Raw genomic sequence first — 13426 nt, 5'->3', positions numbered from 1 at the left:
ACTGCTGACTACATTCAGTACCCATTTGGAATAAATTCTGCAAGTGAATTCTTTCATAGTGCAATGGAGCAAATTTTTTCAGGTTATCCTTGTTCCATAACAGTAGATGATTTATTGGTCAGAGGCAATGGTGAAGCAGAGCATGACAGAAGTCTTCAGAGTTCTAGACAGAGCATGTAAAGTGAACTTAAAGCTCAAGCCTCTAAAGTGAAAATTCAAACTACCAGAAGTTACATATGTAGGCCATTTATTTACAAGTATGGCTTGAGACCAGACCCGTCCAAGCAAGTAGCCATTCTTGAAATGCCAGCACCAGATGTGCAAGCTCTACAATATTTTCTTGGCATGGTCAACTATTTAGGAAGGTTTATACCAGACTACAGGGAACTGACAGCACCTTTGAGAGACCTCACATGTAAAAATGTTGCATGGTCATGGTTAGAACAGCACCAGAAAGCATTTGAAGTTCTTAAGCAGAAAATTGCTACCCCACCAACATTAAGGTACTATGATGTCAACAAACTAGCAACCCTTTCCTGTGATGCTTCAAAATTTGGTTTAGGTGCAGTTATTCTTCAAGAAGGCAGGCCAGTAGCCTAAGCATCTAGAACACTTACCCAGACTGAGATGCAGTATGCTCAAATTGAGAAGGAACTTTTGCCAATATTGTTTGCATGTTCCAAGTTTCACGATTATATCTATGGTTGAGATATCCAGATTGAAATTAATCATCAACCTTTGGTTGCTATTTTAAAGAAGCCTATGCCTTCAGCTCTGGTGAGATTACAAAGAATTATACTTAAATTGCAAAAGTACAACTTCAAAAATGATCTATACGAAAGGCAAACTTCTTTATCTGGCTGATACCTTATTCAGATCGCCCAGAACTACAACAGAACAGCTTGATGCAGAGAATTTTGACTCTGATGTCATGAAAGTGTGTAATTTTTCTACCACAAGACTTGATGAGCTACGAGATCATACGACAGATCCAGTTTTGCAAAAGCTCAAATCACTACATCAGTGTTGGATGGCCATCAAAGCAATTTACCATGTACAACCCAACTTTCCTTACAGAGGTGAGTTGTTGATGGAAGATGGCATTATTTTCAAAGGTCCTAAAATTGTTGTTCCTGCTTCCTTACAACAAGAGTATATCCAAATTTTACATCGTGGTCACCCAGGTAAGAGAAGGGTGAGAGGACATGTGTTTTGGACTTCTCTAGCAAAACATTGATAGAGTAGTTTCTTCCTGTTCAGTATGTAATAGTACTAAACCACATTTGCAAAAAGAACCACTTCAGCTATGTCAAATCCCACCTTGGTCAAGAGTAGTTATTGATATATTCGAGTGGAACAATCAACATTACTTGGTACTGTTAGACTCTTATTGGAATTGGTTTGCGATCAACCTACTACCTAATCTAACTTCTGCTACAGTCATTACCAAGTTGAAATGCCATTTATCAGTCCATGGCAGTCCACAGAAATGAATCTCTGACAATAGTACCCAATTTACCAGTCAACTGTTTCAGAAATTTGCAAGAGAGTGGGACTTTGTACACGTTACTAGTAGTCCAAAGTATCTGCAATCAATTGGACTTGCTGAACGTGCAGTACAGAGTAAAAAGCGTGATAATACCATTTTTTTTTAATTTACTCAATCTCGGAAACATACTCCGTGACGATATACTTGACTCACCTGCTCAGAGACTTCTATCCAGGCAAACCAGAACACCACTGCCCATCAGTTCTAGTTTGAGGCTTAAAGCTAAAAACAATAAAGCCATTAGAGCCCAGTTATTTAAAAATCATTCTTTTCAAAAGTCCAGCTATGACAAATCGAGCAGATTTCTTCATCCATTGAAAGGAGAGACAGCGAGAATGCAAACAGCAAAAGGTTTCAACCAGATCGGTCAAGTAACAAGTATATGTGCAGAACCAAGATCCTACTTTGTTAAATCCGAGGGTGTAGAGTGCAGGAGAAACCGCAGGCATCTTCTTCCTGTAGCAAAACCGACATCGCAGCATTGTTCCGGTGATAAAGACTAACTCTCAGAGCAATCCAGATGATGTTACTGTTCCAGAAAGTGTCTTGACTCCTGATACTGTTCTGGCAAATGGTCCCAAGGTTCCTAAGAGTGAACAGTCAGCAGAGACCATTCCAGCTGCAAAACCAGACCCCAAATTTTATGTCACACGATATGGTCGAGTCTCAAAGCCTAGTTTGAAATACACAGCAACTTGGACATAGCTGTATGCATGCATAATGAAAATTATTTCTGTGTAAATTGCATATTTATTAATACCAGTGACAATGCCTTACTCATTTCTCAAAGAGAGAGGATGTAGAATAACAGGTGTGCTGTAACTTTAAGAAGTATTTCTAGAGTCTGTGTGCGCATATAAATACCAAGGATGTGTTAACTTCAGCGCCATTTTGAAGGTGCAGCCAGAATGTTAACATCTGTGTGCAGGATAGCTAGTCTGTATGCAAGTTATTTAGCCTTCTTTATGATGTGTTTATATATATAAAGCCGTGGTGGTGCAGCGGTAGCGTTGTTGCCTCACAGCAAGAGGTTCCCCCATTCGATTCTCGGCTAGAGTGCAGGGAGTGCCAGGAGTGCCTTCTGTGTGGAGTCTGCATGTCCTCCCCGCATTTGGGTGGCGTTCGAAAGACATGCGTAAGTGGGCGTGCCATCGTTGAAGGTTGGACGTCGAGCTGGCACCTCGGCGTTCGTGAAAATCTACTGCCAATCATTAGTGGACCAGAGTTCCGCTGTGGCGACCCCTAAACGGGAAAAGCCAAAAGACAAACAACATGATGTGTTTATATATAATAAAGCTGCTTGAACAACCCACAGCGTTTGCCTGTTTCTTCTTGACCTGGCAAGTGACACCAGAGATCATCACTTCTCTGGAACAGTCTCCCCAACCATGTGAAGTAGTGTGTCTCCCTAACCCAATTCAAGTGCAACTTGGACAACTGGATGGACATACACACACACACACACACACACACACACACACACACACACACACACACACAATATATAATGTATAATGACACAGCCTATAAATAGTTCATCTCCCAGGCTCCTGCTTGTAAATGTTTAATCTCTCAAGCTCCTGCTTACACAAGAACTTCTCAGAGATTTGTGATGCATGGCTTGGCTTTAAAAAGCCCTTATGTTTGTTAGCCTAGTGCAAACCCAGGAACCTATGCTATCTCTTTTTCCAAATGTTATTCCTAAAGTGCTAAATTCAGACATGCACTCAATTTGAGTCTCATCCCCAAACCCTTTATTTTCAAACTTACTTTCAATAAACACTGTAATCCATTCTCACCCATTTGCATCCACAATCACATCATCAGCATAAGCCATATAAGTTGGAAGCACAAAATTAGGCTGTATCTTAACTATTCCACCAGAAGTCTTTTCTTCAGCATTCAGAATAACAGCATTCATAACCAAAGCAAACAAAGCCCCACTTAACGGCCATCCTTCCTGTCAACTAATAATTACTCTATTAAAGAACACTGTATAAACAGATCCTATTACCCTTAAACGTTTTCCACGGAAAACATACTGCAAAATAATTTCTATCGGTTTGCAATGCCTAAACTATTTTCAAATCAGTATTAACACAATACTATTCACTATTTCTTTTACAACAAGCAACGTATTTGTGTTTTTTTTTCTCTATATACCATAAATAACAATATGTTAAATGCTTATAAATCTTTTTGTAAAATGTTCATTAACAATATATAATCAATATTATTCAGAATTAATAGATACCAGTTCCATAATCAAGCCACTAATTCATCAGCCTAACAATTATATATATTTTTTCTCATCAAATTCTTTATAAAAGTCATATGCCAAACCATCAGGATCTGGCATACTTATCCGGTTTACTTATTGTAATACAGTTTTTAACCCATTCATATCTATTTTAACGATGTCCTTTACCCATGATTTATCAAGTGTTTTAGTAGTCCAAAAATCAACACTGTCCTTCAATGAATCATCATATACTTGGTTACTTGTCTTTCAACTCTCTTAAGAATTTTGTCCATGTCAAATTCATCAGTATCTTCTAAGTGAACACTGTTCATTTTACCTTTATCTCTTAATTTTTTTTTAAAAAGTGACACTTTTGCTTTGTAACAAATATGTCTGTTTATATATTAATTGTATCTATATTGTCTTTCTTAGATTTTTTTTTCAAAAAACACATTTTAATTTCCCCCAAAATTTATTTCATAGTCTAACAGTATCTGATTATACCTTTCTTTTTTATTCATCCAAAAGTCCATCTCTTAATATATTCCTTTTTCTTCTTTTCCTTGAATGCAATCCACCATTTGTCAATACTGTCAAAAAATCATTGCCAGAGCTATAGCTGGCTCATATAGTGGCCAATGACTATTCCCAATGAAGTGTTTGCCCCTTTAGCTCTTAAACTAAAAATGACTTCAGCTTACTCTGTAGCAAGTGATTAGTACCTTTGCACCATTCTGTTTCCTACAGCAGACACACATCCTCTCAGCTTGTCAGCAAAAAAAAAATAATTAAATTAATTAATTAATTAATTAATTAATTAATTAATTAATTAAAAAAAATACGTAGGCTTACAAAGTAGTAAGCCAGCTGGTACATTTGCACAAATTGGCTTTCAACTTCCTAAGCAAATCCAGCCCCCCCCCCCCCCCTCAGCATTTCACCTTACACAGAACAGCAGCCCTCCCAGCTCTTCAGGCAAAGAGAAAAAAATGCCAGTACAATAAAATAATGACAGAAGTGCACTTCTGTGCTTCTTGATCAAGTCCCCTAACAGCCTGTGGTCGGGACGCTGCTCCCATAACCACACCTTTGCTATGCTGCTGACTGTCATATGATCATTCCACAGCTTTTCCTTCTGGTTTTTAAAATGCAATTATTTTACTAAGTCATCATTTAATGCTTTTGGCCCCTTACCATATCTTACATATTGTTTCATGTTAGCAATTTCCGCCTTAACACAATGATTTAAAAAACACACATCAAAAAGGTATACATTACATTCTCCTAATCCTTCTGATATAACAATATAGTAGATTTCTGTTAACTTTCCTCTCTTATGTGCATATGTTCTTTCCTTTCCCAATTTTAGATGTCCCATATTTGCTGACATATGCAAACATCTTTCTCTATTTTTCAGACTTCTTCCTCAAATTAGTTAAAATTACATTAATTGTTTGCGTAACAAGTTTTAGTTCTTCAAACAAAAATCTGCTTTTTCACTGAAGTATAAGCACAAGTACCTATCACTCTCCAAATGAAGAACCACATCTTAAATTACACACCACCCTTCTCCCAGGCTGAATAACTATAAAATCTAAAATGTTAATACACTTGCTCAGAATTAAGAATGCTACCCCAGATTATGCTCATCTTCTGTAGTGAATTAACTGTGCTAATGAACCACATTGAAAAAAGGTTTCAGTAGACCCCAATATTTCAAACAACCTTTCATGCTCCCTTACAAAAACAACATTTGGTAGATGAACAATTTTGCCACCAACACAATTCAATACAACAGTCACTTTCCATCCTCCATTCCATAAATTTCTAGCATCATATGTTGTTTTAATGCTAAACACAGTTTTACGTTTGCTTTCTAGAAAAGTTTGCAATTCTGCTACTTCAGCAGTCCTAAATTGTAGTTTCAATTTTCTTTTAAACAAAACAGGGATGCATTTGATGACATTGTTATTCTATAGTGTGCAAAAAAGATTTTTCACTGAATGCTGAAACCAATCACTCCACTAAACTAAAAGTCTCAAAGTCAGCTCACAAAAAGATTCAGCCCAGTGAAAAAGAATGGACATAAATCCTCCACATGAAAACCCAACGAAACAACATTACCTCATACAAAATATCTATGTAGTAAAACACTCCTAATTCCCAGTCTTACAACATGCCTGCATTGTTCTGGCAAAGTTACATTTTTTTTTTTGTATTGTGTACTTAAAACTGAAGCATATGAACAGGTCTTCATTACTCGATGTTCATCTATTGCCTTGACAGTATTGCAAACAGAATCCTGTAAACACCCACTCTTCTGACGTGTAGCAACAGCAACATTCACAACCTCTCCCTTGGACAAATAATCCGCCACAATATCTGATCACAGAACTGCTGCAAAATATCTGGCTCCTCCTCTAAAATAAGTTGCATTAATACATTATTTTTCAAACTCCTTTATGTAATTCCATCACTTCAAAATTCCATCACTTCAAAATTCAGAATACCATCATCTACATTAGTACCAACATTAATCATGTTGTTACGCTTGGAAACAAATAGCATTTCAGACATAACTAAACAGCCTCCAGACTCCACTCCATTCTCTCGACCTTCGCTTCCTCCATACCACTCCCTTCTAGAAACAGTCCTCCGGAAAACAGTAGGGGAAACACCTCAATGCCCTGGCCAAATTTCCCATAGTAGTATAAATAACATCTTAGATCTCCCTTGAAAACAAGTCACTAACCTAGTAAGACTAGCCCAGTCAGACCACTCATCTCTTTCCCAGGATCTCATGGTGTAGCACGTATAGGAACTATGTACTGAGGGTTTGCTACATCATCTGTGGCTGCTGGAATCCCCTCAGTGGGCAAGGGAGAGACTCTCTTGTTGGTCCTGGGAGAGGGAACAAGGAAGGTTTCCCTGTTATATCAGATTGCTATGCCCATCCCTAGGGAAGCAGAGTCTGCCACTGGTAACACAATTTGCCTTATTTTTCATGTAAAAAAAAAAAAAACAAGCATGTATCTACTCCTCCTCAAATTTCTTTTGATAGGAATAATTCACCGGGTCTGACTCAGGTTTTAATCCAGGCTATTGATCCTTCTTGTAAAGCAGTTTCTGTTAAAAGGAAAGGATTCCTCTTTTCCTGAAGAGATTCAAGATTCTGAATCTGAACAGGTCATTGCAGGGACAGATTCACGGTTTTATCCTCAGATTTCTGATTCAGACTCAAACAGCTCAGATTCTGATTCTCACAGGGGGGGGGTATCTTTCTCTGAGACTATTGCTAGAATGCCCAGTGTTTTCAATGGGAAAACATAGAGGTTTCCCTTCCCTGAGAAAATACTATGAATTGTTATAGAAGGATTTTCCTGAACCTACACCCACTCCTCCTGTTCTGTCTGCTTTAGAGGATGTATGTCTTACTGTCTACTATTTTCCTGATAATCCCCAAGAAGGCAGATTGAGTTACTCAGTCTTTTAATTTTTTTATACACTACACCCAAACTTGACTCAGCAACTATAGCCTTAGTTGATTCCACTGCTACTAAGCACTTAGAAAGAGCAGGATTGGAATTAACTAATAAAGATGGAAAAAGTATTGATAGGTATGGGGGAAAATACTATATATTTCTGCTACTTTGATTTTTTCAGAATTTTGAATTATCAGGCTTGTATATTAAAATTTGTTCAAAACTGTGAAAGTATGATGAATGTTTTATCTACAGTTTCTTCTTGTGAAGAAATGTCTGTTATAAATAACAGCTTCTTTTATTGCACAGGTCACTCCTTATTGCTAGCAGTGTATGTATGACTCTGTTGATACTTCTTCCAGGGCTATGGCCACTGGTACTCTTTTAAGGAGGTCTGCTTGGCTGCATTATCAGAACCTCTCTGCTGATGTAAAAATTAGATTTTAAATTCGCCCTTGGATATAAATTTAGTGTTTGGCCCCTCTGCTGCAAAGATGATAGAAAGATGTGATGAAAGGGGCAAGATGATCTGAGAAATCCCTAAAATTTTTTAGCCCATCTTTTCCAAATTGTCCAGGGAATTTTCTTTCTCCTTATCCAATTTTGGCAAAAAAAAAAACAGAATTCAGGTAAACAGAAGTTTAAGAAGAAATGGGAAGGGGGGTGTTTTACAAATAATTCTCAAACCACTCTTTGGCAATAGACTGTTTCAGACAAGTGGGTTCTGAAAATCATTAGTCAAGGTTACAGATTGCAGTGGGAGGAAATTCCTCCTTTGTGTGTGGGGGGGGGGTCATTCCTTATGTTGTGGATCAGACTCTTTTGTTGTCATCTGTTCATATGTTGCCCCAAAGAGTAAGAGAACCAGTTCCTCCTATGTTTGGAGACCAGTTCTAGATATTTCCAGAACCTTCCTAAACCTGTTTGTGATAGTGCCTAAATTTGATATGTTGTCACTTTACAACTTGTTACCCTCTTCTTCCTCTTTCAAGCTTCTTGGTAACACTAGACTTAAAGATGCTTATCGTTACATCGCTTTTCATCCAGACTTCAGACATTTCTTAAGATTTTTGTGTCTCTGGATCACAATATCAGTTCTCTGCATTACCCTTTAGACTATCCACTGCACCAAGAGTGTTGACAAAGTGTATAGCTCCAATTATAACTCATTGCAAGCTACAGGGTATCCACAGCTTTCCATATTTACACAATTTGCTTATCATTGCAAAGTATTTTCAAGGTGTCGGAAATCAATCCCTTGGGTGAGAGATCTTTTGCACAAACTGGGATTCCAAGAGAACATTCAAAAGCCTTTCTTGACTCCCTCACACAGGACTGTGTTCCTGAGATATCAGCTACACACCTCAGTTCAAAGAGCTTTTCTTCAACATGAAAAAAATTGAAATCTATTTCAAAGGTTTTTCACTCAGACTTCAGTCACTGGCAGGGAATACCTCAGGATTTTGGGTCTCAAGACTTCTATATGACTCTCATGACATCTCTGGCAATACTCTGCATGAGAAAAATGCAGTGGTATCTGAAATCTCTTTGGTCCCAGCATCAGCACCCCTTATCTTTTCAGATCACAGTGCTGACATTTTGCAAAACAGAAATCTTTTGGTGGAGACAACAGATATCCTTAAACCCAAGTCTCGCTGTTCCAAAGCAGTCACCATAGACACTTCGGACTTTGTAGAAGTACAGAGGTTTGTAAAATTACTTTGTAAAAGGACAAATGCAAGCCAATAGATATCAAGGAGATGCTTGCCCTGATCAAAGCACTTAACTATCTGAAGCATCTTTGGTCCCTGGGACCTCTTCAAGTTGTTACAGACATTAACAGTCATGTGGCACATCAACAAGCAAGAAGTACCAGGTCATACCCCCTTTGCAGACTAGCCATGTTCACTTGGGATATAGCTTCACAGCACAATATAGCTTCACAGCACAGACTCACTCTACAGGCATCCTGCATTCCTTCAGAGCAAAACTGTGTGACAGACAAGCTGATCAGCACCAGGGCAGACCCTCTCGAATGGAAACTAAATCAGGGGGTCTTCTAAGATTTCATCCTTCTGTGGGGAATTCATCAAGTAGACCTCTTTGCATCCTCTCTGAACAATCAACTGGCAAAATTCTGTTCCAGGACTCCGTGCAAGAAGGCCTGGAAAACAGATGCCTTTTGGACAGGAATGTTCCTGTAGGCCTTTCCACTAATATCCAAGGTACTTCTGAAGATTCTAAAGGAATCCCCCAAAATCATTGCGGTGACTCCCTTCTGACCAAGGCAACCGTGGTTCTCCCTGCTTTTGGAAATGGCCAGAGGTAATTACCACAAGCTTCTTCATGGACTGGATCTGCTCACACAAGACCAGAGGTGTTTGATACATTCCAACTTCAATCATCTTCAACTGACTACCTAGAGGATATTCCTAGCAGTGGTCTTTCAGGGCTCGGCCTCCTTTGTCTGCTGGCAGGAAAGCTCTGAAGGGCTTCGTACCCAAGCTTGTCTTTCAGTCAGCTCAGTTCGAAATGCTTGACAGTCCAGGCACATGGAAGGTGCACTGAAACTTTGGAAGCAGGCCGGCTGTCACATCATTGGTAAGATACAACAGCCCAAGTAGCTAAGGCTACTGCAGCAGTGATCATTCGAACATCTACTGTTAAGGTAAATTCAACTTACACGACTGTACTTTCTTCTATCCATTAAGTAAAAATATAAGCATCTAAAAAAGAACACAAAAGGCATTTGAACTAAGAGGAATGTTAGTTTCAATAATAAAATTGGATCAGCACCAGGGCAGACCTTCTCAAAAATAAATAAATAATAAAACGAAGATTCTTGACAGAGTCTTAGGAAGACCCAAGTAGGCAAACTGGGTGGTCACACAACATGCCAAACAAGCTCTTATACCAGGGACATTTCCTTGTATTGGATGCAAAACAGCTCGGGACCAATGACAGTTTATTCTAGATTACCATACTTTACATCTGCAATGTATCCAAAAGGGTATCCTGAATCCTTGGAACAGCATCTTTCTGTTGGTGGTGAAAAAACAGTGCCACGATTTTCAGAAAGACATAAAACCTTGTCGTTATCAAAATATGTTTGTGGCGAGGCTGGCCCTACTAACAGTATAAGCAGGCCTGGTATTCAAAATGTTAACTGGCTAGACCAGGTGGGAGAAACCAGTTTACTTACACCAATATTTTATATATGAAAAACAAAAAGTGACGCAAAGTTAGTTTTTGGACGTCGTTCCATTTACTCGTTTCTCATACTATGTAAAGCAGTCAGTATATCGTTATACAAAGGCGGTACTTGCTGTACAACTGCTTTAAGTGTGCTGTAGGGTAGATTATACAGGTGCTGTGCTCTTGGGATTTTTTTTTTTTTTTTTTTTTTTTTTTTAACTACCAAAGACGATGTCGTCAATCTAAGGACAAGCTGTCATGCTAAATTGCTCTGCTTAAACATATCGCAACTGTCTTCAATCTGCTAATGCAATCGCGAGACAACTTTCTTTAAACTTTATTAATAAAAATTAGATCCGTGGAGTTTCATTTCTATATTGTAATTCTGCAACACCACCCAAGAAACAAGAAAAACTGTGATTTAGTTAAACCGCGAAATAATTGTCGTTACCTCCACTGCTGTTCATCTTCGGCGTCGTATAAGCGTACTGCTTGAAACTCATCTGCCTGGTCAACATTACCTTCCGGAGATAAACTACATAGGTCCATAACTTTCACAAACCAGACTCTTTCACTTGCTTACTTGCTTCCCGCATTCTGTAGTTTATAACCTTCGCCCGTTGCCATAGCAACGAATAACTAACGGGAAGCCCCGGATAGTAAATTTAAAGCTTGGAAGAAATCACAGCACTTTAACAGCGTATTTACTTTAACTATGAAGCATACTTCTCAACTGTCCAGATTTTTAACTGATATTTTAAGTCTGTTCCTCATTAAAATATTTTTTTCTGGCACATTAGTGAAGACTGAATTCACTAAATAACGTCACACATTTCAGTTTCATACTCCTTCAGAAAAATACAGGACAACACAAACGTTTTTTATTCTAACAATTTTCTATGTTTATAACACAAGTTTAAATTGTGTATCAAATGTGGGGCCTTTGTCCCCCATTTTTTGGCTTTGTCCAGATTTCGTGTGCTAAAAGGTTGAGAAATATGCATCAGAGTATGATGTATTATAGCCCTGAAGATTATGTGTTTTCAGAGATGTCAACAGTTTCCAAACGTCTGTGAAGCACTGCTGTTTGTCTCTAAAATCCCAACTTCCTGAACATTAGTTCGTTCTTTACGCAATTCCAACTCAAGAGTCCATCCGTGGCATAGCTCCCAACCTTCCATCTCCAAAATGAGGAACACTAGCCCTCATAATGTGGGACAAATGGGCAAAATGTGGAACACATACTAATGGCTTACTAACAACTTCAACTAGGAGTGCCATAAGATGGTTAAAAATATGCTGGTTTTACTTATAAATAAGATCTTTTAATTAATTAATATGATTCATTTCTATTTACTATGGATTTCACTTAAGAAAATTCCTAACACTGAATGTGACAGTCTTTCAATGTGGAACTTTGAGGAACATGAACTTTTAAGACCCCAAATGAGGTACGTTCCTCATAATGAGGTACACTTGAGAGGTATGACCACGGTTTGTGATGCGTGTGCCTATATATTCCATAAAAATATATGCGGTATCAATTAACGATTGTCACAAAAACATCACTTAGGAAGAGAGATAAAAATTATTGTTATTACAGTTTGAGACTACAAGTAAATATTATAGGTAGCAAAAGCCACGTTACCCAATTCAGGATAAGCTGAATTCGGCCTACTTGAGCAATCTAAAACAGCACAGCTTCATTATCTTGAATACCTATTCCTTTCATAATGCTCTCCTGTCCCCAGTCCAAATAATTAATATCTAGTAAAATGCACCAACATTCTAGGAAGCTGTAATTCGTATGAAGAGAGCGGAGGTATAAAGAGAAAGAAGGCGAACATATAGCCAAATACTCTAATTCAACGTCAAATAACTTCAACGCTCAGTTGGAGATGAAGTACTTCCGCATTTAGAAATATCTTGGTAAAATCTCCAGTTTTCATATCCACGCAGTCGCAGATTGTCCAAGCACTATGCATCGCAAGCTACACTTATCTTCAGAGTCCCCCGGGCATGCCGCCAGAATTATCAGGGACCCTTTAAATATTAGTATTGTTGACTCAAAATGTTTGAGTAAGAGAATTTATACTACATGCATTTTAAGATTTTAGGAGGGAGAGGACAGTATTCTCGGATTTAAAAAAAAAAAAAAAAAAACAGTCGAGATGCGTTGTTAAAAATATTGCTTCTCTGCAATTTTTCTAACCGGATCTCCACTGTAAATAATCTTTATTTCTAATGGCAATTAGTATGTGCCCTTCTAGTCTGAATATATAAATAAAATAATAATAAGTAAAAGTGCAAAACAACATGCAGTTTACGTAACAGGTGATTCAGAAAAAGAAAGGACTGGTACAGCAAAGCATGTAATAAACATCCCTCTGGTAAGTGCATCTCATTAACCTCATGTCCATCATGAGGTAGACTGATCAAGGGCAATGTAAACATGGACATCTTTTGCCTTGCCTCTTGAGGTAACTACTCAGAAGGTCACTTTTTATGAAGGGTGAGACATCATACCATTCCAGAGCTGAAAACATATAGAAATGCTTTTCCACAGTGCTGACTGTCTGCATAATGAACTCCTCTGGTTTATGTGACCTTCGGTACATTCTTGGAGACGTCAGATACTGATGTACAGTCATCAGAACCCTCTTAGTAAAACATCTTCATTGTCACTGGTACATCATTCAAAACTTATTTGCCACTTTCTTCATCTGTTGATTGCCACATACTCCCTCCTGCTAGCAAGTGCCATTTTTGCATAACCAGTATCTATGTACAGGTGATAGTTCATAGGTAGGTACTAGGCTATCTGCCCTAGGGCATTTATAAGCCTAGCCAGAATTTGTTGGCTTTCGCCTCCCTTTTAGACTAGATTCCTGAGCCTCTGTCCAGCAGGGCCATAGAAGTGATCCCAGGAGCAAATTTACGATTACCCATCCACTCGTC

General features: G+C 38.3%; 1 protein-coding gene across 3 annotated transcripts in view; it reads right to left on the bottom strand.

Moving 5' to 3' along the window:
* CCHR3.PART0H10orf67 (chromosome chr3.part0 C10orf67 homolog) overlaps positions 1-11141 on the bottom strand; it is a 2394588-nt gene extending 2383447 nt beyond the window's left edge. Inside the window, exon 1 of one of the 3 annotated variants that reach the window (XM_044064558.1) lies at positions 10920-11141. In XM_044064558.1, coding sequence (XP_043920493.1) covers positions 10920-11017 — 98 coding nt within the window. In that variant the 5' untranslated portion in view covers positions 11018-11141. The remainder of the gene's footprint in view (positions 1-10919) is intronic. The other 2 variants (XM_044064557.1, XM_044064559.1) reach the window with 2 other exon arrangements.
* Positions 11142-13426: the final 2285 nt, after the last annotated feature.

The sequence above is a fragment of the Protopterus annectens genome, chromosome 3.part0 (assembly GCF_019279795.1).
Source record: "Protopterus annectens isolate FY-2018-M chromosome 3.part0, PAN1.0, whole genome shotgun sequence".
NCBI classification, from domain to species: domain Eukaryota; kingdom Metazoa; phylum Chordata; order Ceratodontiformes; family Protopteridae; genus Protopterus; species Protopterus annectens.
Note: the sequence above shows the minus strand (reverse complement) of the source record. Positions and strands in the feature narration are given on the sequence as shown.